This window comes from Chiloscyllium plagiosum, chromosome 18, assembly GCF_004010195.1.
Source record: "Chiloscyllium plagiosum isolate BGI_BamShark_2017 chromosome 18, ASM401019v2, whole genome shotgun sequence".
Classification (NCBI taxonomy): Eukaryota; Metazoa; Chordata; class Chondrichthyes; order Orectolobiformes; family Hemiscylliidae; genus Chiloscyllium; species Chiloscyllium plagiosum.
The window spans coordinates 51,486,294-51,511,454 of record NC_057727.1 but is presented as its reverse complement, the minus strand read 5'-3'; the positions used below and the strand labels follow the sequence as shown (position 1 = coordinate 51,511,454).

Below are 25,161 nucleotides of genomic sequence, written 5' to 3'. Positions count from 1 at the left end.
CAAATGCCGCCTTCACTATCCTATCTACCTGCGACTCCAATTTCAAGGAGCTATAAACCTACAAGGTTTCTTTGTTCAGCAATGCTCCCCAGCACGTTACCATTAAGAGTATATGTCCTGCCCTGGTCTGCCTTTCCAAACTGCAGTACCTCACATTCATCGAAATTAAAGTCCATTTGCCATTGATCAAGATCCCGCTGTACTCAGAGGTAACCTCCATTGCATCTCCAGTTTTGTTGTCATCTGCAAACTTAGGAGCCATGCCTCCTATGCTCACATCCAACTCATTTATATAAATGACAAAAAGTAGTGGACCCAGCACCAATCATTCCAGCAGACCGCTGGTCACAGGCCTCCAGTCTGAAAAGCAGCCCTCCACCACCACCCTCTGTGTTCTACCTTTGGCCAGTTCTGTATTCAAATGGCTAGTTCATCCTCTACTCCATGTGATCAACCTTGCGAACCAGTCTACCATGAGCCACCTTGTCGAATGCCTTACTGAAGTCCATATAGATCACGCCCTCATCAATCCTCTTTGTTACTTCTCCAAAAAAGTCAATCGGTTTCGTGAGACACAATTTCCCATGCACAAAGCCACGTTGACTACCCGTCCTTGCTTTTCTAAATACATGTAAATCCTATCCCTCAGGATTCCCTTTAACAACTTGCCTACCACCGATGTCAGGCTCACCAGTCTACAGTTCCCTGGCTTTACCACCTTTCTTAAATAGTGGCACCATGTTAGCCAACCTCCAGTCTTCCAGCTTTATTTTCCCTATTTTTTGTACCTAAGATGGTGCCATGTATTGACGACATTGTAGACTTTTCACTGAACTTCAGTTCTTTCATAACTTGATAATGTGTGACAATAAACATTAATTCTAATTCTTCTCAATGTGAAAATTTATTATGAGGGGAACTAAATACAGAAGTTAGAGGGATTATACTTAAAGCATTGGTAAGACCACACATGGAGTACTGTGCACAGTATTGGTCACCTTAATTAAGGCAGGATGTAAATATGTTGGAAAAATTAAGTGAAGATTTAGCAGACTAATGCCTGGAATAGCTGAGTGTATTATGACTCAAACTTGGACAGGTTAGGTGTGTAGCTTGAGGAACTCAGTAGAATAAAATCTGAATTAATAGTATCCTGAGAGGTCAAAATAAGAGAGGTGTGGAAAAGATGTTTCCCCTTCAGGGAGAATTTTGAACTGGGGATTATTGTTTGAAAATAAGAAGCTGTCTATTGAGAACAGAGGTGAAGTGAATGCATTACTCAGAGTACTATGAGTCTAAAATATTGAAAAGGCAGTCGGAGCAGAGTCTTTGAATATTCTTAATTTAGAGGTAGGTTCTTGGTAAATAAGTGTTTGAAAGATTATCAGGGAGAGGCGGGAATGGATTTGAGTTTACAGTCAGATTAGTCCTGATCTTATTAAAGGGCAGAGCAGGCTCAAAGGGCCTTTTGGCCTATTTCCGCTCATTTTTATGAGTTTGTATGGAATTGTTTTTACAAAGATTTTCAAATTTTTCAAAGGTTTGTTGTTCGTAGGATGTTATGTAGATTCTGCACGCATTATTTTAGGATACAAATACAAAAGGACAGTGTAATTTTGATTCAGTTTGAAATGTTAAAATAAATATGCTAGTTACATCCCAGAATGCACATCAACGAATAACCATTTGTTTCTACATTAAAAAAAATCTTTATGGACTACCCGGGAATGTTCTAAACCATATTTTGGATATTTTTAATCTTAGGAGAAAGTGAGGACTGCAGATGCTGGAGACTAGAATTGAAAAATATGGTGCTGGAAAAACACAGCAGGCCAGGCAACATCCGAGGAGCAGGACAATCGACGTTTCGGGCATGAGCCCTTCTTCAGGAATCCTGAAGAAGGGCTCATGCCCGAAACGTCGATTATCCTGCTCCTCGGATGCTGCCTGGCCTGCTGTGTTTTTCCAGTACCACATTTTTCAACTATTTTTAATCTTAGTGTTTTTCTCTTCATGCTGGAAGGCTTTTTACAATTGTTTTTGTTTTCGTTGATGAATGATGTGAGAGTTGCCAACATAACTCAGATCTGCCAGGCCTGTATTGGCTCCAAATGTATGCAATCCACTGTTGTTTATGGTAGAGTATGGATGATTACCTGTATTAAATTGATGGTGTAAGGATACACATTAATCTAAAACTACTTTCATGAGGATGTCCATGTTACAAGGTACATATCAAGGCAAGTTCTCAATCTACATTATGTTTCTTACTGCATTTAAGTTCAAGATTATTTTTGTATATGTCAGATGAGTATTTAGTTGGAATTAAAATTTATGACAAAAGAATGAATTCAGACTTTAGTTCTGTAATTCATTTAATTTCTCGGGTGAGGGGGAAGAATAGCAAGGGTGTGAGAGGAATTGTGTAGCTCAAGAGCAAGAAACTGTTGGAGTGTTATGAACAACAACCCCTCCCTCTCCCCATTCCTTTTCCTAAATGAACTGGTTAATGGGTGTGGGACAGGGGCTGAAAATGGTGTATCAGAATGGCAGAAGGATGCCTGTTACCAACCCATCCCTGCTGGCGTTTGACTCATGACAGTGGAGGCATCAGCAAATCATCTCACCTGTGGGTAAACTGATGCCTTGTGTGTCCAATGAACAGCCAATTAAGGACACCCTTCTGCTACTTGTGGGAATTTATCTCCATTGTCAGGTGCTAAAGCTACGTGTTGGTGCTCCTGTTGGCACCCTATGGAGATGGGAGGTCAGTGCCTCTGATTTGGGCACCTGCAACTGATTGTAGACCCTCCTTCAGCAAAGTGCCAACCCACATTCCCCTCTGTCAAAGTCCCTCTGTCAAAGTTGCATGTCCTCACATCCTCCCCACTCCTCACCAAGTCCAGCCACTCTTCCCAGGACTTCCCTTTATGTGAAGCTCTATGGTGCTTCTTTTGGAAGTCCCCAAACTCGACAGTCTCAGTACTCATGTGGGGATCATGAGATTTGATTGACTATCAGTCCTGGAGGGCAGGACATCCTTCCTGATGGGAGGTGAGGGGAAGGTCCCACTTGAGCCAAGTAAGAGCCCAGTGGCTGTGGAGTAACCTGGTCAAGTTGTGGAGTTTCTTTTCACCACTGATCAATTAACCTCTGAATGGTGGTGGGCATGGTAGGGAGTGAAGCAATGCCATTGTGTCTGTATAAAAGTCTGACAATGCGTTGAACTTCAGGCAATGCTTAGTAATTTAGAAATATCTTTGAATTATAAATCTCCACAAAACGTTTATGAATAATGCTCCAAAGGATATAACTAGGTAATAATGTCTACGCGTCTTGATACCAGAAGAACATTGCTGTGTTATCTATTCATGAATAGGTTTCTTAACAAGAAATGCTTGATGTTGGAGAACACCCTGCAGGGTACAAAATTGCAATTTTAATTTAATTTGAGATGACTAAGGTATGTTTAATTTGACATTTTAATATTAATGCACAAGTACCTTTGCAGTCAGATGCAAATATTTAACTTATCATCATGTTGTAGAGTTATAAAGCATGGAAACAGACCCTTCAGTCCAACTCATCCCACACTGACCAGATATCCTAAAATAATCTAGTCCCATTTGCCCGCACTTGGGCCATATCCCTCTGAACTCTTCTTAAACATATACCCATCCAGATGCCTTTTAAATGTTGCCATTGTACCAGCCCCTGCCACTTCCTCTGGCAGCTCATTCCATACATGCACCACCCTCTGTGTGATAACATTGCCCCTTAGGACCCTTTTAAATCTTTCCCTTCTCACCTTAAACCCATGCCCTCTAGTTCTGGACTCCCCCACCCCACCTTGGGGAAAAAGACCTTGGCTGTTCATACCCCACATGATTTCATAAATCTTTATAAGTTCATCCCTCAGCCTCCGACGCTCCAGGAAAATTAGCCCCAGCCTATTCAGTCTCTCCCTTTTGCTCAAACCCTCCAATCCTGGCAACATTCTTGTAAATCTTTTCTGTGCCCTTTCAAGTTTCGCAACATCTTTTCTTTGCACATGGTATTCCAAAAAATGGCCTAACCAATGTTCTGTACAGCCTTAATATGGCATCCCAACTCTTTTACACTCAATGCACTGATCAAAAAAGGCTAGTATACTAAACGCTGCCTTCATTACCCTGTCTACCAATGACTCTACCTGCCAGGAATTATGAACCTGCCCCCTACTGTCTTTTTGTTTGGCCACAGTCCCTGGGACCCTACCATTAAGTATATAAGTCCTGCACTGATTTGACTTGCAAACATGCAACGCCACATATCTAAATTAAATTCCTTGGTCCATCGGCTCATTTGATGAAGGTCCTGTTGTACTTTGACATAATCTTCTTCACTGTGCCCTGTTTCTCACTTATACAAACAGGCAGACAGGGCTTTGCTTTGTTATCCCACTGAAAATGCTGTATTCCAACAGTGCAACCTTCCCCTCAGTACTGCACTGAAATGTAAGCTTGATTATATATTTCAGTCTGGACACAAGGGGTTCTGATTCTGAGCAAGCAACACTACTCTTGAAATGGCATGCAATTTGATGAAGTCTTGGACTAAACAAAGTGCATAATTTCCTATGTAAGGAAATGTGTCCACCATTCTATGACGCAGAATGTCTCTGATAAATGTTCCCACTTTCATTGTATAATTTTTTTTTTGGTGCCAAATTCTTTCTTTGCATTTTTGGGTGATTGTTGTTTCTGTTCATCAAATTTTGAGATTATAATGGAAAATAGAATACTTTTCTATTCTGGCCAAGAGCATCAATTTGTTTAGCCAGGGAGAAAGCTCTCCTGTACTGGAATAAAATGCTTGAACTTTAACTGCAGAAGAACGTCACATTCTATTGACCCATATAAAGCTCCTTAACAACTGTCTTCCCCAATTCCCTCACCAGATGGACTTGCAATCTTTTTAATTGGTATTTTTATAGTATCAAGTTGCAGGGCAGTTTGTCTTGTTCCCCACAATTGCTACAAAATGAATTAGACTGCCTAAATGACTTCCCAAGAGAAGGGTGGTAAAAAAAGAACACCTTGTGATAGATTTGGGCATAATTTAATTCATCTCTGAAAGCTGAAAGCATAGATTGCAAACAACTATTGTTGCAAACTTAATTCTTGGTGTATATCAATATTCGACTATTTTTTCCTCTTGTGTAATGAAAAAACATGGCAAGTTCAAAATTACCTCAGCAATTCTTCACTCTATCCATGACCATCAGGATTTTAGAAACCTCGATAAGGTCACCCCCTCAACTTCTGATACTTCAGGGAAACTTACCCTATCCTATTCAGCCTCATTATAGACCAGTCTGTGGTCCAGGCACATCTTAAAGTTTAAACTGAAATTACCTCTCACATTACCTTAGCAATTCTTCACTCTATCCACGACCATCAGGATTTTAGAAACCTCGATAAGGTCACCCCCTCAACTTCTGATACTTCAGGGAAACTTACCCTATCCTATTCAGCCTCTCCCCACAGCTCAAACTCTCCAACCCTGGCAACAACCTTGTAAATGTTTTCTGAACCCTTTCATCTTTCACAACTGAGTGGGGGAGTCCAAAACGAGAGAGCATAAGTTTAAGGTGAGAGGGGAAAGATTTGGAAGGGACCTAAGGGGCAACCTTTTCACACAGTGGGTGGTGTGTGTATGGAATGAGCTGCCAGAGGAAGTAGTGGAGGCTGATACAATTACAATCTTTAAAAGACGTCTGGATGGGTATATGAATGGGAAGGATTGAGAGGGATATGGGCCAAATGGTGGCAAATGGGTACAGATTAATTTAGGATATCTGGTCGGCATGGACAAGTTGGACTGAAGGTGCCATGCTGTACATCTATATGACTTTTTAATTTGGAATTGAGTTTGTTTCCACAAGATAATTGAAGCACCGATAAGAAAAAAATTAAACAAAAAGACTTGCATTTAGAGTGAGTTAAAGTCTCAGAAATTTCTAAAGCATTTTATGGACAGTAAAGTGAATTTTCTGTATTATTGCCCATTTTCAATCATAGAGTCATAGAGATGTACAGCACAGAAACAGACCCTTCGGTCCAACTCGTCCATGCTGACCAGATAACCCAACCAAATCTAGTCCCACCTGCCAGCACCTGGCCTATATCCCTCCAAACCCTTCCTATTCATATATCCAAAAAAAATCCCCTTTAAATGTTGCAATTGTACTAGCCTCCATCACTTCCTCTGGCAGCTCATTCCATACATGTACCACTGTCTGCATGAAAAGGTTACCCCTTAGGTCTCTTTTATATCTTGCCCCTCTCACCCTAAACCTATGCCGTCTTGTTCTGTACTCCCACACCCCAGGAACAATACTTTGTCTATTTATCCTATCTATGCCTGTCATGATTTTGTAAACCTCTATAAGGTTGCCCACCAGCCTCCGAAACTCCAGGGAAAACAGGCCTAGCCTATAGCTCAAATCCTCCAACCCTGGCAACATCCTTGTAAATCTTTTCTGAACCCTTTCAAGTTTCACAACATCTTTCCGATAGGAAGGAGACCAGAATTGCATGCAATACTCAAACAGTGGCCTAACCAATGTCCTGTACAGCCACAACATGGCCTCCCGACTCCTGTAACTCAATACTCTGATCAATAAAGGAAAGCATACAAAACGCCTTCTTCACTATCCTATCTACCTGCGACTCCACTTTCAAGGAGCTATAAACCTGCACTCCTCCAAGGTCTCTTTGTTCAGCAACACTCCCAAGACATTACCATTAAGTGTATAAGTTCTGCAAAGATTTGTTTTCCCAAAATGCAGCACCTCGCATTTATCTGAATTAAATTCTATCTGCTACTTCTCAGCCCATTGGCCCATCTGATCAAGATCCTGTTGTAATCTGAGGTAACCTTCTTCGCTGTCCACTATACCTCCAATTTTGGTGTCATCTGCAAACTTACTAACCATACCTCTTATGCTCACATCCAAATCATTTATATAAATGTTGAAAAGTAGTGGACCCAGCATCAATCCTTGTGGGACTCTACTGGACACAGGCCTCCAGCATGAAAAACAATCCTCTACCACCACCCTCTGTCTTCTACCTTTGAGCCAATTCTGTATCCAAATGGCTAGTTCTTCCGGTATTCCATGAGATCTAACCTTGCTAATCAGTCTCCCATGGGGAACCTTGTCGAACGCCTTACTGAAGTCCATACAGATCAAATCTACTGCTCTGCCCTCATCAATCCTCTTCGTTAATTCTTCAGAAAACTCAGTCAAGTTTGTGAGACATAATTTCCCACACAAAAAGCCATGTTGACTATCCCTAATCAGTCATTGCCTTTCAAATACATGTACATCCTGTCCCTCAAGATTCCCTCCAACAACTTGCCCATCACTGACATCAGGCTCACCGGTCTATAGTTCCCTGGCATGTCCCTACCACCTTTCCTAAACAGTGGCACCACATTAGCCAACCTCCAGTCTGCCGGCATCTCATCTGTGACTTTCGATGATACAAATATCTCAGCAACAGGCTAGCAATCACTTCCCTAGTTACCCACAAAGCTTTAGGGTACACCTGATCAGGTCCTGGGGATTTATCTACTTTTATGTGTTTCAAGACATCTAGCACTTCCTCTTCTGTAATATGGACATTTTTCAAGATGTCACCATCTATTTCCCTACTTTCTGTATCTTCCATGTCCTTTTCCAAAGTAAGCACTGATGCAAAATTGCCCCCATTTTCTGCGGCTCCACACAAAGGTCGCCTTGCTGATCTTTGAGGGGCCCTATTCTCTCCCCAGTTACACTTTTGTCCTTAATACAGGGTAGATTCCCCATGATTCTTTGAATTATATCATGGCAGTTTCAACATTCTTAGATAAATACGATTGGGAACTGAAATTACTGTGGTTAGGTGAGATTGTTTTTAATCAAGCCTGACTGCAGTCCATCTTGAACTCATTCACATCTGTATTTAAGATGCGTGTTCTTGTTTTTGTTTGAAGTTGTTCATTGTGATGTAGTTTTCATTGATAAGGACAACATTTAATACCCAACCCTCATGGCCCTGAAGGGTATGTTTTGAGCCAATGTTTTGAACCTTTGTAGTCTGTGTGCCAAAATATCCTGACCGCACTCTTAGGTGGGGAATACCCATTTTTGAAGCAGTGATGGTGAAAGAATGGCATGGTGCATGACCTGCAGCTAGTGATACCGTTATGCGTAAGCTTCCCTTCTTCTCATTGATGTTATAAATTGTGTGTTTAAAAAGTGCTGGTGAAGGAACATTGGTGAGTTACTTCAGTACGTCAGTGCAGATGGTGTACAGTGCACTGCAGTCTGGCAGCTTTGGAGCAAGGTAAACATTTATGGTGCAGGATGGACTGCTTATCAAATGGGCTCCTTTTCATGGCTGGCATCAGGCTCTGCATCAGTGTTTGCAGTCAACCAGCCAAGTGCACAATGTTTCATGATACTCTTACTGATACCTTGTAACCTCTGGAGAACCTTAATGGAGTCAGGAGATGAGTGACTTCCAATGAGTATCCAGCCTCTGACCTGCTCTGCCCTGTTCCCACAAGGTGCTCATTTGAGTCTGTCTGAGCAGAATTCTGTTTTTAATCTTGCTCTCAAGCGACATGGCATCTGTGCTACAATTGCTTCCTTCCTTGCCTGGAGGCAACTTATGGCTGGATTCACTCTATGTCCACGTTGCAGTTCTATCTTACCATCTAAAGCACAGTGTGCATTTCTGACCTTGTGGCTATAAACATGATGGTGAAATTCTTTTTCTTCCATCTCCACTCCCTGCCCGGTTGCAGTATAGATATATCCAAATGGAGAAGGAGAGAACAGGAATGTTGTGCTAAGGGGAGAGTTGGGGGCAAAAGTGAGCTTGATGCCATTTGTAGCATCGAGATCAGATGAAGAAAGAGGGATGTGGGAGAACTGGAAGATTAGGAAGATTAACTATGTATATAATAATTTCTAATTGTTTTAGTCCCACTGTTATTTAAATGGTGAAAAATTGCAGCATGCTGATCTGCAGAGGGCCCTGGATATCCTTGTGTATGAATCATAAAAACATTGGTTTGAAGGTGAAGCAGGTTATTAAGAAGACAAGTCCTTCATTACTCGAGGGATGGAGTTTGAAAATAGGGAGGTTGTGCTATTGCTGTATAAAGTGAAGGTGAGGCCACACCTGGAGTACTGTGTACAGTTTTGGCCTCCTTACTTGAGAAAGGATGTACTGGCATTGGAGCGGATATAGAGAAGGTTCACACGGTTGATTCCAGAAAGGAGGCATAACTTCAAAATAAGGGAGTATAAATTTAGGACTGAGTCCAGGAGGAACTTCTTCATCCATAGGATTGTAAGTCTGTGGAATTCCCAGCCCAGTGAAACTGCTGCAGCTACCGCATTGAATGTTTTTAAAGCGAAGATAGATAGACTTTTGAACGATGAAGGAATTAAGGGTGATGGTGAGCGGGCGGATAAGTGGAGTTGAGTCCACAAGAAGATCAGCCATGATCTTACTGAATTGAGGGGCAGGTTCGAGGGGCCAGGTGGCCCACTCCCACTTCTATTTCTTATGTTCTCAAGTTGTTATTATCCAGAGTGTCAGTGATGACCACCTGCTGGTAATGATTTTCTCCACTGGAGTGTAAACACGCATTTTTGCCTGGTCCTGTCTGTTTGACAACCAATGCCTGCAATTATGTGTCGACTTTCCCTGAATAAAATGAGGAAAATGTATTACTAAGTGTGGTGTAACATGTTCAGATGATGTCTGTCCAGCTTGAATAAGTTGACAGTGCATGCAGCCTGTGAGGTGCGGGTGTGAGATTTAGAGCACTGCCAAGTATGCAAGGACAATATAAAGCTACAAGTATTAGATTATTGTCATGATAGAATCATGATTGATGGAGATTGTTGGAAGGTGACAATTGGGTGTGACACATTGAGTAGTGTGTGAGGATCATGATGCAGTTAATGAAATAAGAAATTTGACATTTACTGACCTTGACCAGGCATGCAGTTCATTCAACTGCATTTGTCTGTCTGGCTTGTGCTCTCTTTCTAGTAACTTCACACATTATGACTAATGCTTTGTTTTGTCTTTCCCAGCTATCCCGAGATTTCCAAAAGAAAGTATAAAACATTTTGAAGTTGAGGAGGGCGATGCTGTAGTACTACCCTGCAATCCTCCCAGTGGGCCACCTCCATTAAATATTTATTGGATGACCAGCAGTAAGTGCCATCTCTTATACATTTATGACTACGCATACCAGCCGGCTGTTAAACTAAATTGGTAAATTCAGTCAGCATCGCATCTGCTCATGTCTTTGTCAGCCTCAATTGGCTTTTCTTTTCTGATTGCAAAATAACTAAAATGGAAATGTTGGGGAATAAAATCAGTTTTAATTTTACAATTCTTCTGCCATAACAGCTGTCATTTTGAAACAGCTGTCAGTCTGGAATTATAATGATTTGATTTAATCATTTGGAGCATTTAAGATATTATGCAGCAAAGGCACATCATATGCATTATTTAGACAAACTAAATCAAACCAAGAGACAATACAAAATTTTAAAAAATGCAAACATCAAGCACAAAAATGCAAAAACTAACAGATTTTAGTTAATGGAAGAAATATAAAGAAAAACAAAAGGTGGCTGTATAGAAAATAAGAACAATGAAAAGGAGTACAAAAAACTTGCACTGGTATCAAGATCAACACTCATCTTCTACAACTGTATTAGGAAAAACAATATAACTAAGAGGTATGTAGACCTCTTGAAAACTGACAGTACTGACATTGTAAATGAAAAGAAAGATGTCATGAATTATTGCTTTCTGTCAGTGATACTGAATTACTGTAAAGCATGAGGTTAGATATTAGGGATCCCAAGGAAACTAAATTGAATAAAGGGCAGATCTCTGATCTCGCATACTCTGATTTAAAAGGCTGTGCTGAACTCAAACTCCAGTCTCCAGCTGTTCATGTTTCATTAAATTATGATTGCTTGAGTGATGAGATTCTGGAAGCATATATAATCAGTCTGATAGATAGTTGCAGACTCTGATTTCCTGTTTCACGTTAAAAAAAGAAATTGTTGGTTGTGCACCTTTTTGATCTTACCATCCACCAGTAATGATAGGCAAATTGTATGTACCACCAACATGCTCACTGTAAATAATGGAGGCTGTAGTTTGAGAATTGTGTGAGTTTTGCAAGTTGAGGTTCCATGCTATGATATTTCGCATACCAGAGAGGTGTGATTAATCAACAAATTAGCCTTATTCTGTTATTGCTTCTGTTAAATTTTCTTTTAACTGCATAACCAGGTGTCAGAAAAAAAGAGCATGTCTGCTGAACAATAGGAATAATTGAGAGCCAGAAAGTTAGATCTGCTACCGTTATTAAAAATTGGTGTTATTAATTTTTTAATTCATTGATGTTATGAGTACAATTGTATAATGAATTGCTGGGATGGAATCAATGGCCTTTATAAATTGTAGAAGTGAAATTAGCGAAGTGTGTCGGCAAATCACCATTGTAAACACATTTTATGGTTTAATAAAAGTTGTTTTAATTTTCAGAGATACAGCGTATACAACAGAACAGCAGAGCTTCCCAGGGGCTGAATGGAGATCTTTACTTTTCAAATGTCCAGTCATCTGACAGCCGGGAAGACTACCTTTGTTTCGCACATTTTTCCAGAACAAGAACAATTGCACAGAAAGAGCCCATCAGCTTGATTGTTACGCCATGTAAGTTTTGTTCTTTTAGTGGCCAGACAGAAATAATTCATCCTATATCGTCTTATCATCTCAAAATAAAAGGCAATGATATAGCTATAACTGTGGGAAGATGAACAGCAATGCTACAGTTAGCAGGGAGATATCAGGAGAGCTAACTTAATGGGATATAGCTGACAAATGTTACTAAAGCATGGTGCTTTCTGTAGGATTTTAGGCTGTACAGTTAGTTCTTGCTGGCTTGTTGAACATAAGTTCTGACCTGATTTATTATTTTGTTTCCATTTATATAACTGATTCACAGGTCACCTATCTCCTATTGTATTTGTTCATCCTGCGATTCAGTGTAAAATCAAATCCCCAATTAAGACAACCTGAGAGTCCTTTTGACACGTGAGAATGTCTTGACGAGTTTTTTTTTGGAGATCGCAATGAACATTTATTTCAGATTGAGAGGAAGAAGCTGGAATCTGATGTAACTTTGTAACTTTGTTACAACTGAGTAAAGGTAACTTCAGATATCAGATTGTGTTGTGTGGAGCTGGCCAGAATTGGCCGGAAGGGGAACTGAGCAGGGAAGACAGTGGAGCAGCAATGGAAAGAGTTTGTGGGAATAGTTCAGGAGGCAAAGCAGAAATCCATCACAAGGAGGAAGAAACATACAAAGGGGATAACGAGGCAACCATGGCTGACAAGCAGAGACAGCATAAAGGCAAAAGAAAAATCATCTAATATTGTGATTTTAGCAGGAAGCCAGAGAATTAGGAAGCCTTTAACAACCAACAGAGGATAACAAAAAAAGCAATAAGCAGGGAGAAGATGAAGTGCGAGAGTAAGCTTGCTAGTAATATAAAATAAAATTACAGGAATTTATTTTAGATATCTACAAGGTAATGGAGAGGCAAGAATTGACATTGAAGCACTAGAAAATGAGACGGGTGAATTGGTAATGCAGAGCCGAGAAATGGCAGAGTAACTGAATAGGTACCTTCCATCAGTCTTCACATTGGAACACACCAGCAGCATACCAGAACTTCAGGAGAATCAGGGGCAGAGGTGAATGTGGTGGCCATCATTAAGGAGAAGGTGCTGGGGAAGCTGGAAGGTCTGAAGGTGGATAAATTACCCTGACTACACCCCAGAGTTCTGAAGGAGATAGCTAAGGAGATTGCAGAGGCATTGGTAGTGATCATTCAGGAATCACTGGAGACAGGGAGGGTGCTCGAGGACTGGAAAATGGCTAATGTAACACCCCTAATTAAGATTGGGGTAAGCAGAAGAAGGAAACTATAGGTCAGTTAGCATGACCTCAGTTATTGATAAAGTTTTAAAGTCCATTACAATTATGAGATTGCTTAATACTTGGAGCTGGAAAAAGTGAGGACTGCAGATGCTGGAGATCAGAGCTGAAAATGTGTTGCTGGAAAAGCACAGCAGGTCAGGCAGCATCCAAGGAGCAGGAGAATCGATGTTTCGGGCATAAGCCCTTCCTGAAGAAGGGCTTATGCCCGAAAAGTCGATTCTCCTGCTCCTTGGATGCTGCCTGACCTGCTGCGCTTTTCCAGCAACACATTTTCAGCTAATACTTGGAACTGCATGGTAAAAGAGGATTCAATCAGCCTGCCTTCATCAAGTGGAGGGCATGCCTGACAAATCAGTTAGAATTGTTTGAGGAGTTTAACAAGCAAGTTAGACAAAAGAGAGCCAGTGGATGTGATCTATTTGGATACCCACAAGCCCTTTGACAAGCTGCCACACAGGAGGCTGCTAAATAAGCTTAGAGCTCATGGTATTGTCACTAGCAACATTCCTGCAATAGTACTGAAGTCTTGTGCTCGAGAACTTATTGCACTCCAAGATGTTATTTATTTGGAGTTGCTTTTGCCATCATAATACAATGGTATCAATAAATTCTGGAAAATATGATTTTCGGGGAGGTGATGGCCAAGTGGTATTGTTGCTAGACTATTAATCCAGAAATTTGGGTAATGTTCTGGGGAACTTGAGTCAAATCCCACCGTAGCGGATGGTGGAATTTGAATTCAATTTTTAAAAATCTGGATTTAAGAATCCTCTGATGACTGTGAAACCATTGTCCATCATCAGGAAAACCCCTCTGGCTCACTAATGTCCTTCCGGACAGGAAATCTTCCAGCCCCACAGTTCTAGCCGACTCACAGCCGTGTTATTTGCTCTCTGAAGTCACCTAGCAAACCTTTCCATGATATCGATCGCTATGACGTCTCAACAAAGGAATGAAACTGGATGGACCATGTGGCATCGGCCTAGGCATTGGAAACGACCACAGCTAAAGTAGCCCTGTCAACCCTGCAAAGTCAGGGGCTATTTGGAGATCACAGGAGGGAGCTGCCCTCAGGGTCCTCAACATTGACTCTGCACCCCATGCAGTCTCGTGCCTTCAGGTTAAACATGGACAAGGAAACCTCCTGTTGATTATTATATATGTTTTCCCTCCGCTGATGAATCGGGAATCCTCCATGTTGAACAACACTTGAAGGAAGCGCTGAGGGTGGCAAATGCAGATAACATCCTGTGGGTGGGGGATTTCAAAGTCCATCAGCAAGAATGGCTTAGCGGCAGCGTTACTGATAGAGCTAGTCGAATCCTAAGGGATATAGCTGTCAGACTTTGTCTACAGTAGCTGGTGTGGGAACCAATAACAAGGAAAAAACATACTTAACCTCATTCTTGCCAACCCCCACTGACACTTCATGGCAGTATCTGCATGACTGCTGCACAGTCCTTGTGGGAGACAAAGACTTTCCAACATATTGAGAATACCTTCTATAACCGTGCGAAATGGCACAGACTCCAAAAGGATCGAGCAACTCAAGACTGGATATCAATGAGGTTAATGGGCCATCAATGGCAGCAAAATTGTACTCCTGCACATGGTCCAGCATCTCTCACTCTACTTTTACCATTGAGTGAGGGAATCAACCCTTGGTCAATGGAGACTGCAGGAGAGCATGCCAGGACATACTTAAAAGTGAAGTGTCAGCCTGGTGAAGCTACCAAACAGGATGACTTGCATGGCAAACAGTGTAAGCAGCAAATGATGGGCAGAGCCAAGTGATCCCAAAACTAATGGATCAGATTTAAGCTCTTGTGGTATTGTCACATCCATTCGTGAATGGGGTGGACAATTAAACAACTCAGTGGAGGAGGACGCTGCATAACTATCCCCATCCTCAATGATGGAAGAACCCAATGCATCATTGCAAAAGATAAGACTGAAGCATTTGCAGCAATCTTCAGCCAGAATTGCTGAGTAGACGATCCATCTTGGCTCCTCCAGTGGTCCTCATCATGACAGATACCAATCTTCAGCCAATTTCATTCACTCCACGTGATATCAAGGAACAGTTGAAGGCACTGGATACTGCAAAGGCTGTGGGCCCTGACAACATTCTGGCAATTGTATTGAAGACTTGTGCTCCAGTACTTTGCCACTTCCCTCGCCAAGCTGTTCCAGTACAGTTCCCTACCTAACAATGTGGAAAATTGTCCTGCACATAAAAAGCAGGACAAATCCAAACCAGCCAGTTACTGCCCCCATCAGTCTACTCTCGATCAATAGTAAAGTGATGGAAGGTGTCATTAACAGTGCTATAAAGTACTCAGCAATAACCTGCTCGGTGATTTCCAGTTTAGATTCTGCCAGGGCCACTCAGCTCCTGACTTCATTGCAGCCTTGTTTGGATCACAGACAAATGAGCTGAATTCTAGAGGTGAGCTGAGTGTGTCAGCCCTTGACATCAAGGCTGCAATCAACCCTGAGTATAGCATTAAGGAGCCCTAGCAAAAAATGGAATCAGTGGGTCGTGGGTGTAAACTCTTCATTGCCTGGAGTCACACCTGACAAATGGGAAGATGGTTGTGGTTGTTAGAGGTCAGCCATCTCAGCTCCCAGACATCTGTGCAGGAGTTCCTGAGGGCAGTGTCCTAGGCCCAATCTTCAGCTGCTTCATCAATGACCTTCCCTCCATCATAAGGTCAGAAGTGGAGATGTTTGCCAATGTTCAGCACCATTCGCAACTCCTGGGTACTGAAGCAGTTTGTGTTCAAATGCAACAAGATCTGGATAATATCAATGCTATGGCTGTAAGTGGTAAGTCGCTTGCACACCACCCAACTGCCAGGCCACCATCACTGAATTCCCTTCTCAACCTCCTGAATTTACCATTGACCAGAACTTAACTGAACGACCAGATAAACACAGTGGCTACATGAGCAGGTCAGAGGCTAGGACTATTGTGGTGAGTAACTCATCTGACTCTTCAAAGCCTGTGCATCATCTATAAGGTACAAGTGAGGAGTGTGATGGAATATTCCCACTTGCCTGGATGAATGCAACTCCAACAACACTCTTGAAGTTTGACATCATCCAGGTCAAAGCAGCCCACTTCATTGGCACCACATTCATAAGCATTCACTCACTCCTCCAGTAATGCTCAGTCACAGTAGTGTGTATTATCTACAACATGCATTGCAGAATTCACTGACGATCCTTAAACTGTACTTTCCAAGTCCATATCCACTTTCATCTACCAAGACAAGGGCAGCAGATATGTGGGAACATCACCACCTATAAATTCCCCTCCAAGCCACTCCTCATCCTGATTTGGAAAAATATCACTGTTTCTTCACTGTTGCTGGGTCAAAATCCTGATTTTCCTCCCTCAGGGCACTGTGTTCCTAAGGGAAGGTATAGCACATGGACTGAGTGGTTCAAGAAGATAGCTCACCATCACCTTCTCAAGCAGAATTCCAAATGGACCATAAGTGCTGGCCAGCCAGTGATGCCCATGTCCCATAAGTATTAAAAATATCTCTTTTCCTTACATATCTATTTTCAAATCAATCTTTTCAGAAATGTTAGTACACACCACCAGGGCAGATGGAACTTGAACCTGGGCCTCTGAGCTCAGAGGTAGATATGTTATAACTGTTTCACAAGTACCCGTAGATTATCTCTGTTCTTGCAAACTGGATTGATCCGTTAATTTCTAAAAACTTATCAGACTGTAAATGGTTTGGATGGATAAATACAAATGAGCTGATAGTGACATGATGACACAATACTTTGACTGCCATCTCCATTATATTTCCACAAGATATACTCTAACTGATGTAAAGATGGCTTTAGCGTTCTGCAGGTATAGAAAAGGCAGCTGAGGAGAAATATCCACAGTGCTGTCATTTGCAGTTATCATATTTTGAATAGAGTTGGGTAGTTTTTATAATCATTTTTGCTATTGTCAATTATGTTTCCCATCTATTGTCAGCCATATACCTCCAGCTAACAATTTCTTCAGACAAGGCACAGTGGGAATTCTCTTCCATCACTGGAATGCTGTGAAATCAAACTGGCAATTACCCCACATCACTATATATAGACAAAATTAAACATATCTGTACTAATCAGAGGAGCAGTGCTTGCAGGAGCTTTGCTCTATGAAGGAAATCATCACTGAGTTATATCCTTTTTTATGTCTTGATCTATTGTCACCTGCAGTTGAAGCACACCATTTCTCTGACTAAAGATTGCAACAGCTTTTTTTATGATAACTTTGACCTCTACAGGATTATTACCGAGCTTTAATGTGTCACGACATGGAGATAGACAGCTGAACCACATCAATCTTTCTACCTCTGTATTCACAAAACAGTAAATTCAAACTTCAGAAGACTCTTCACACTTACAACAATGATTCCTCAGTAGACAAGTTTGAACAACTATTTCCAGACTTTGATTAATCCCAGACACTGATTTTGTATCTCCAACTAAAAACTTAATAATTTATAAAATAGGCAATAACTTTGGCAGAAAAAAATATTCAACAATAAGACAATTGAATTAATGTCCACACTTTAAAACTGAAATATTTGTCCTTATGCCCCATTCACACAAAAGATAGACAGACAAACAAATATGGTTAAGGGATAAACAAAAAAAATGACAAAACTGTCCGATTACATGAAATGGTTTCCACAATATATTGTTTCACAGACGTAGATGTACATTCATTGCTTTGCTGGAAATGTTGATCAGAGTCACCGTTTCAGTTCACTTAAGTACGTTTCAGTTAGTCATACTTCCAACTCACCTTTCTACTCTGTTGGTTTCCAAAAGCTGGGATGGGAGATTAGGTAGGGAATTTTCAAATCTCCATGCTGTGTCACCAACAGCAAAACATTTCTTGAGAAAACACAGGTCAAAAAACAATTTCAGCTCTAGTCCTGCTCTGATAGACTAATTATCTTTTCATGAGGCCTCAATTATGAATCAGCATTTGCCATCTGCTTGAATATAGGGTCTATTCCAAACTTGCCTACTCACAGAGTGCTTTAGAGAACACCTTCAGGACACCTGCACCAACCAACCCCCACAGCCCTGTGGCCAAACACTTTAACTCCCCCTCCCACTCTGCCAAGGGCATGCAGGTCCTGGGCCTCCTCCATCACCAGGCCCTAACCACTCGATGCCTGGAGGAAGAACACCTCATCTTCTGCCTCGGGACCCTCCAACCCCAGAGCATCAATGTGGATTTTACCAGTTTCCTCATTTCCCTCTCCCCACCTTATCCCAGTTCCAACCTTCCACCCTCATGACCTTTCCTACCTGTCCATCCTCCTTCCCACCTAACTGCTCCACCCTCCTCTCTGACCTATCACCATTACCCCACCTCCATTTACCTATCACACGCTCATTTACCTTCCCTCCAGCCCCATTCCCCCACCCATTGATCTCACCACCTCCTCGGCTCACGGCCTCATTCATTTTTACCTGAATCATTGACTCTCCTGCTCCTCAGGTGCTGCTTGACATGCTGCACTTTTCCAGCACCACATACTTGACTCTATTCCAAACTTGGCAGAACCAATTCCCAGGAACTGACCTCATTAATAGTCATCTCATGCTATCTGTTTAACCTTCCTTCTGTAGAATGTCTTTTAATTGAGATTCAGTCTGCAATTAATCCCCAGGCCTGGCCTTAAAACAAAGAAAAGTTTGTTTGGTTTGTTCTTTTCCTTATAACTGCAAGCTGGTCCCAAAGTCCACTAGTCATCTTCAACTCACAATTCCCAGTTCACAGCTGCAAACCAAAATTTTATAAAAGTCATGAAAAATCAATACAGATTCTAACAAATGAAGTTAAACTGAAACCAAATGGTTTTCTTAGTTCTTGATCAGCCTATCAAGTTGATCTTTACTTAGCTCACAAGTACTCAATAGGCCCAGAAATGCTTTTAGCTGGGTAGATTAGATCTGTATGTCAGGACCAAGTGCAAATCTTGACACAGCTTACTTTGCAGGAATTTCCTCAGGCATGGGAAACCCTGCAAACAAATTCCACTATTGAGTTAGATTTGAAGATTTTCAAGAGTTCTGACTCCCTTAAGCTTAATAGTTACTTCAGAAAGTTAAAGGACTGAACATCTATTCTAATTCCTTGATAACTATTAAATTGAACTGACAATACCGCTCCCCCATTCTTCCCAAAACCTGACAAGCTCAATTTCCAACACACTGCCCCATCGCCTGACCCCAACAGATTTGACACCTTACCTCTTTGGAACTAATGCCCCAGGATCTGGTCTCCTTCCTATTTGAAAAATGTCGTGAAACTTGAAAGGGTTTAGAAAAGATTTACAAGGATGTTGCCAGGGTTGGAGAATTTGAGCTACAGGGAGAGGCTGAACAGGCTGGGGCTGTTTTCCCTGGAGCGTCGGAGGCTGAGGGGTGACATTATAGAGGTTTACAAAATTTTGAGGGGCATGGATAAATAGACAAAGTCTCTTCCTTGGGGCAGGGATTACAGAACCAGAGGGCATAGGTTTAGGGTGAGAGGGGAAAGACACAAAAGAGACCTAAGGGGCAACATTTTCACGCAGAGGGTGGTACGTGTATGGAATGAGCTGCCAGAGGATGTGGTGGAGGCTGGTACAATTGCAACATTTAAGAGGCTTTTGGATGGGTAGATGAATAGGAAGGGTTTGGAGGAATATGGGCTGGGTGCTGGCAGGTGGGACTAGATTGGGTTGCATGGACAGGTTGGACCGAACAGGTTGGACTGGTCTGTTTCCATGCTGTACATCTCTATGACTCTAAGGGCTTATGCCTGAAACATCGACTCTCCTGATCATCCCCACAAGTTTCCCGCATTGTGAAAGTGTCTGTATGATGTCTCAACTCCTGAATTTATTGCTGAAACAAGAGAGGGTTGTTTTCACCCTGATCTGATCCACTGTTGTGTAACAGGGCCTTCTGTCCTTGAAACTCAAGGGTGGGACTGATCAAAATATACCTTTGTTTTTATCCAGTTAGAGGTAGAAATAGAATTCTATCTATCTAGCCCATAGTGTGATCTGTCCATGTACCTCAAACAAGATTGTAAGGTTCCATATACCTACCGTCCTGCAAAGGGTTTCTTTGAGAAGAATTTTGTGAAGCTTAAAACAATTTTGCAGATGTCGGGACTATTTATCCAAATCTCTACAGCTGAAATTTGGTTACTCCTATACCCCATTTTCAAGTAATACCATGGATCACCTGATCATCTGTCATCCATGTTTTTGTTGGCAGAGTTAATATATGTCATAGTGGCTACTTTTGCATGGCCCATTCCAGAAACTCAGTGGGACATGAGGAAAAAGACTTCTTCTCAACTCTTGTTTGTTTAAAGCTTTCAATTATCTATCTATGACCTTCAGTTCTTCATTCATAGTGCAAATTAAATAACACATTTGTATTAGTATAATGTACCCTTAACATTTAAATATGGGAAATACACATCACCTCCAGTAAGTTTTCTTTTGCAAATGAATTGCACTCCGAAATTTTTTATCCAATTAAATGTCTTGGAATCATTTGTCCTGTTCTTTAATTGTGCCCTGATTTTTTGCCAGTCCCATCAGCCACTGGGCTTTGCCGTGTTGTCTGTTGGTCATATGTTGCCCCTACCATATGCGTAAATGCTGTGAAAATTGAATACTGAGAAAAGTGATTTTTCTAATATTTCCCTTGCATGATTGTAATGCAGTTTAATGCCATAGAATAATTATCTTTATCTTAGCAGCTTTCTCTGTTCTTCAGGTATCTTTTCAGTTTGACGTATTATTGTTCAACCTCAAACTAATTTTTGTTTGGAGAGCAAGTCACTTGGGTATGAATCTCCTCCTTTTATACACATCAGGTGCATCAAGTATCTTGCAAAGAGAAAAGTGCATCTGGAGAATTTCTATTTAGGTCATAAACATTTCCATTTAGGTCATAAACTTCTAAAAATGTCTCCTGGCAATTGAATTGAGGAACCTTAATTAAAAACATTATGGAGGATCAGACTAATCAGGACAGAAACTATATTGCTCTAATCCTAAGCAAGTCAGTCAGCAATATTCACAGGCTCAATGAGCTCCAATTAAATCAGTAAAAGTTAAGGCCCTGATGGAGCACCAGCAAGTTCCTTCAGACTGTGTTCTTACTCCAGCTGTGCTAGCTTCGAGTAACTCTGGCATATCCTGCCTCTGAAACTTTTCCTTTGTTGCATGAAGTACAGTGTTATAGCTTTAGCACTTCAACCGGAAATGCAATTAGTATCAACTTAAAATGCGGAAGTGAAAATGCAGATCTTTGGAGATCCAGTGCACCAAGTATGTTTCGAACCTTGCGACTTTAGAAAAAAAACTTTGGCGAGGAACCTTTGGTAACCAGTAGATCCATCAGCTTAATGTCATGACTTGTTTTTCAACTTCGACATGTTTCCACTCAACGTCTTTCTATCTAACTGATTAGTTTATGTTTTGAAACTGCTGTTTGAAATTCTGTTGTCATCAGTAATTGTTTTGCCAATTAGCACAATCAGCATAATTCTTTATGTATCTTAGATACTCATCACCAAATATGTCACTCTCAAGTAATGAGACTTGGAATGTCAGTTGATAGGCACCTCTACTTGTTTCTTTTTATTGCATATTCTGCAGTGCAGTAATAAGATCTCGAGTGCGCAAATATCATCTTTAATTCTTGTGTAATATCCTGTTTTTAACAGAGTTTTAGCCAAGATTTTATTGTGAAAATAATGGTCACAGTACTTCCTAATATTCATGCACAAACCAGATAGTAACTTCCTGGGGACAAAACTTGTGCATTTCAAATTTAATAATCCAGAAATTGTTGTCCAAGATGTGCTGTTTATTGGAAGGTGCACATCAACAGCATCTCTCATTCGAGCTTCCCATTTAATTATGTTTAAAGGCATCAAATTCAGGTCCTGACATTGTGGTTATGGACTAAACTAAACTTAGTACACAACATTGATTTGTCCATCTCGTCTAAATCCATGTGGTACATTATGGTTACTGCCACACAGTCTTTCTAACACTTAAAATTCATCTTTGGGACAATGTTAATATTATCACTCTGCCTTCTAATTTTGTCTGAAATTAAAAAAAAATGTTTTTTATAATCTTGTCTTTTGTTCTCTCAATTCAATATGTCCTTTTCTAAAGGCATTCTGTATCTGATTTGACATTTATTAAATTATTTCCAGAATAAATGTCCATATTTGTTAAAGACTTTTGTTAATGAGTTTGGTTAAGGATGTACACAGTTGTCTGCTCATTCTCCCAAGTTTAAGCTACTCAGTGCAGGCTGCTTGTCATTTGCATGTTCTGCTCACTGCAGCTTGCAACTTGCCAAGCATCATCTGACCCAATGGCTCTGGATAAGTGAAAGTTGAATGAATTGCACATAGCAAAATCCAGCAAAAGCAAATTACTACAGATGCTGGAAATCTGAGATACAAATAGAAATTGCAGCAAATACTCAATAAAGCAGAAAGTATATGTAGAGAGAAAAAGAACTGTCACTTTTTGTTTTCACTGATGTTTCCTGACCTGAATGTTTTCAATATTTTCTATTTATTTTTCCAAATGTTTGATTATGCAGTCAAATCCGGGTAAGTGTTTCTTCTAACAGAGACCGTACTATGATTTTGGAAATGTAAAGCTCATTTCGAATCTCACAGTGTGAGATTGCCTTTTTTATCGCAATTCATAATTCAAAGTGCATCCTGAGGTCTGAGCATTTGGGATGTAGGTAACTGCTCCCTTTTCTGATGAACGTTTTGTTGTACCTGTATGAGAGGGCACTACAAAAATGGAATGGTACTTACCTGGGTTTAGAATCTCCATGGATGTGCTGTCTTTGTTCCAGCAGTGACAACATTTCAGGAAGGAGAAAGTGAGGACTGCAGATGCTGGAGATCAGAGTTGAGAGTGTGGTGCTGGAAAAGCACAGCAGGTCAGGCAGCATTCGAGGAGCAGGAGAATCGACGTTTCGGGCAGGAGCCCTTCATCAGGATATTTTGGGAAACTGACCAGGAAACTGTACATCAGTTGTCACAAGGAGTGGCAGAATTAGCAGTGCCATCTCTTGATCCTGTACCTGGTGTTGTTTGAGGTTATTGATGACCACGATCAGCGAGAACATGTACCTTCTGGAATTGCTAATGTCTTTTATGATAATAAGGGCGCTGGTGTTTAGCGATAATGTCACTGAACATGTAATCAAGAACCCGTGGAGCGTCAGAGGCTGAAGGGTGACCTTAGAGAGGTTTATAAACTCACGAGGGGCATGGTTGGGAGAAAGAGACAAGGGGTGGGGGAGTCCAGAACTAGAGGGCATAGCCTCAGGGTGAGAGGGGAAAGATATAAAATGAACCTAAGGGGAAACCTTTTCACACAGAGGGTGGTAAGTGCATAGAATGCATTGTCAGTGGGAGTACAATTGCAACATTTAAAAGGTATCTGTATGGGTATATGAATAGGAAGGGTTTGGAGGGATATGGGCAGGGTGCTGGTCGGTGGGACTGGATTGGATTGGGATATCTGGTCGGCATAGACGGGTTTAGATTAGATTAGATTACTTACAGTGTGTGGAAACAGGCCCTTCGGCCCAACAAGCCCACACCGCCCCGCCGAAGTGCAACCCACCCATACCCCTACATTTACCCCTTACCTAACACTACGGGCAATTTAGCATTGCCAATTCACCTGATCTGCACATCTTTGGACTGTGGGAGGAAACCGGAGCACCCGGAGGAAACCTACGCAGACACGGGGAGAACGTGCAAACTCCACACAGTCAGTCGCCTGAGGCGGGAATTGAACCCGGGTCTCTAGCGCTGTGAGGCAGCAGTGCTTGCCACCGTGCCGCCCATGACCGAAGGGTCTGTTTCCATGCTGTAGATCTCTATGATTCTATGACTGTAATTGGGCATTGGTTCAAACCATTGTTGTAAAAGCCCATCTTGTTTGCTAATGTCCTTGAGGGAAGGAAATGTGATGTTCTTATCCAGTCTGCCTATATGTGACACCAGAGCCATTGCAATGTAATTGACTGTTAACTGAACTTGTATCCAAATGCTCAAAAGTCTAAAGAGAGGAATGGACCAGATGGACCACCTGGCACTGGAAACAATAAGAGCCCATCCCTCTTGACCCTGCAAATTCTACCTTCGCAACACCTGAGGGGTTGTGCCAAAATTGATAAATGTCCTGTACAGTGGGCAAGTAATAGTTATTTTCATGGAATCACACCTGACAGAACATTTACCAAATACTACAGTCACTATCTCTAGGTTTGGCCTGGCCCACTGGCAGTTTTGAAGGCCACATTTGCTCGACTGTGCAACCAACAAAAGGGAAATATCTACCTGACTTTGTCCTCACCAATCTATGTATCAGAGATTTCTACATGAATGGCAGTATTGGAATGAATGACCACTGCATAATCTTTGCTCGGACAAAATTCTGACTTTATGTTGAGGGTGCCATCCATCATGTAGCATGGCACTACCACAGTACTGAATCGGACACAATGTAGGAGGACATGTTCGGAGCAGTGCCAGGCATAAATAAATATGAGTTGTCAACTTGGTGAAGCTACAACACAGGATTACTTGCAAGCTAAGCAGCAAGTGGTAGACAGATCTAAGCTCTGACTACGTCAAGTCATAATGGTAAAGTCCATCACATCACTTTAAAGGGCATAGCTGAAGTATTTGAACCATTTTTGGCCAGGAGTACCAAGTGGCTGGTCCATCTCTGTATCCTCCTTAGCTGCCCAGCATCACAGTTACTCATCTTCAACCAATTGAATTCACTCCATGCATTATCAGGGAATGGTTGAAGGAATTAGATACTGCAAGATCTATAGGTCCTGTCAACATTCTGGCAATAATACTGAAGATTTATTTTCCAGAAGTATCCCTGTCCCAGCCAAGTGGTTCCAATAACACTGACACATTCACCTAATAATGTGGAAAAGTGCCGAACATTATCAACCTAT

At 41.4% G+C, this 25,161-nt stretch overlaps 1 protein-coding gene across 11 annotated transcripts in view; it reads left to right on the top strand.

Annotated features, from left to right (window-relative positions):
• The window catches only part of chl1b (cell adhesion molecule L1-like b), a 712,521-nt gene that overhangs the window by 213,111 nt on the left and 474,249 nt on the right, over positions 1 to 25,161 (top strand). For all 11 annotated transcript variants that reach the window (XM_043708376.1, XM_043708384.1, XM_043708378.1 and 8 more), the window contains 2 exons: positions 10,148 to 10,270; positions 11,625 to 11,795. In XM_043708376.1, coding sequence (XP_043564311.1) covers positions 10,148 to 10,270; positions 11,625 to 11,795 — 294 coding nt within the window. The remainder of the gene's footprint in view (positions 1 to 10,147; positions 10,271 to 11,624; positions 11,796 to 25,161) is intronic.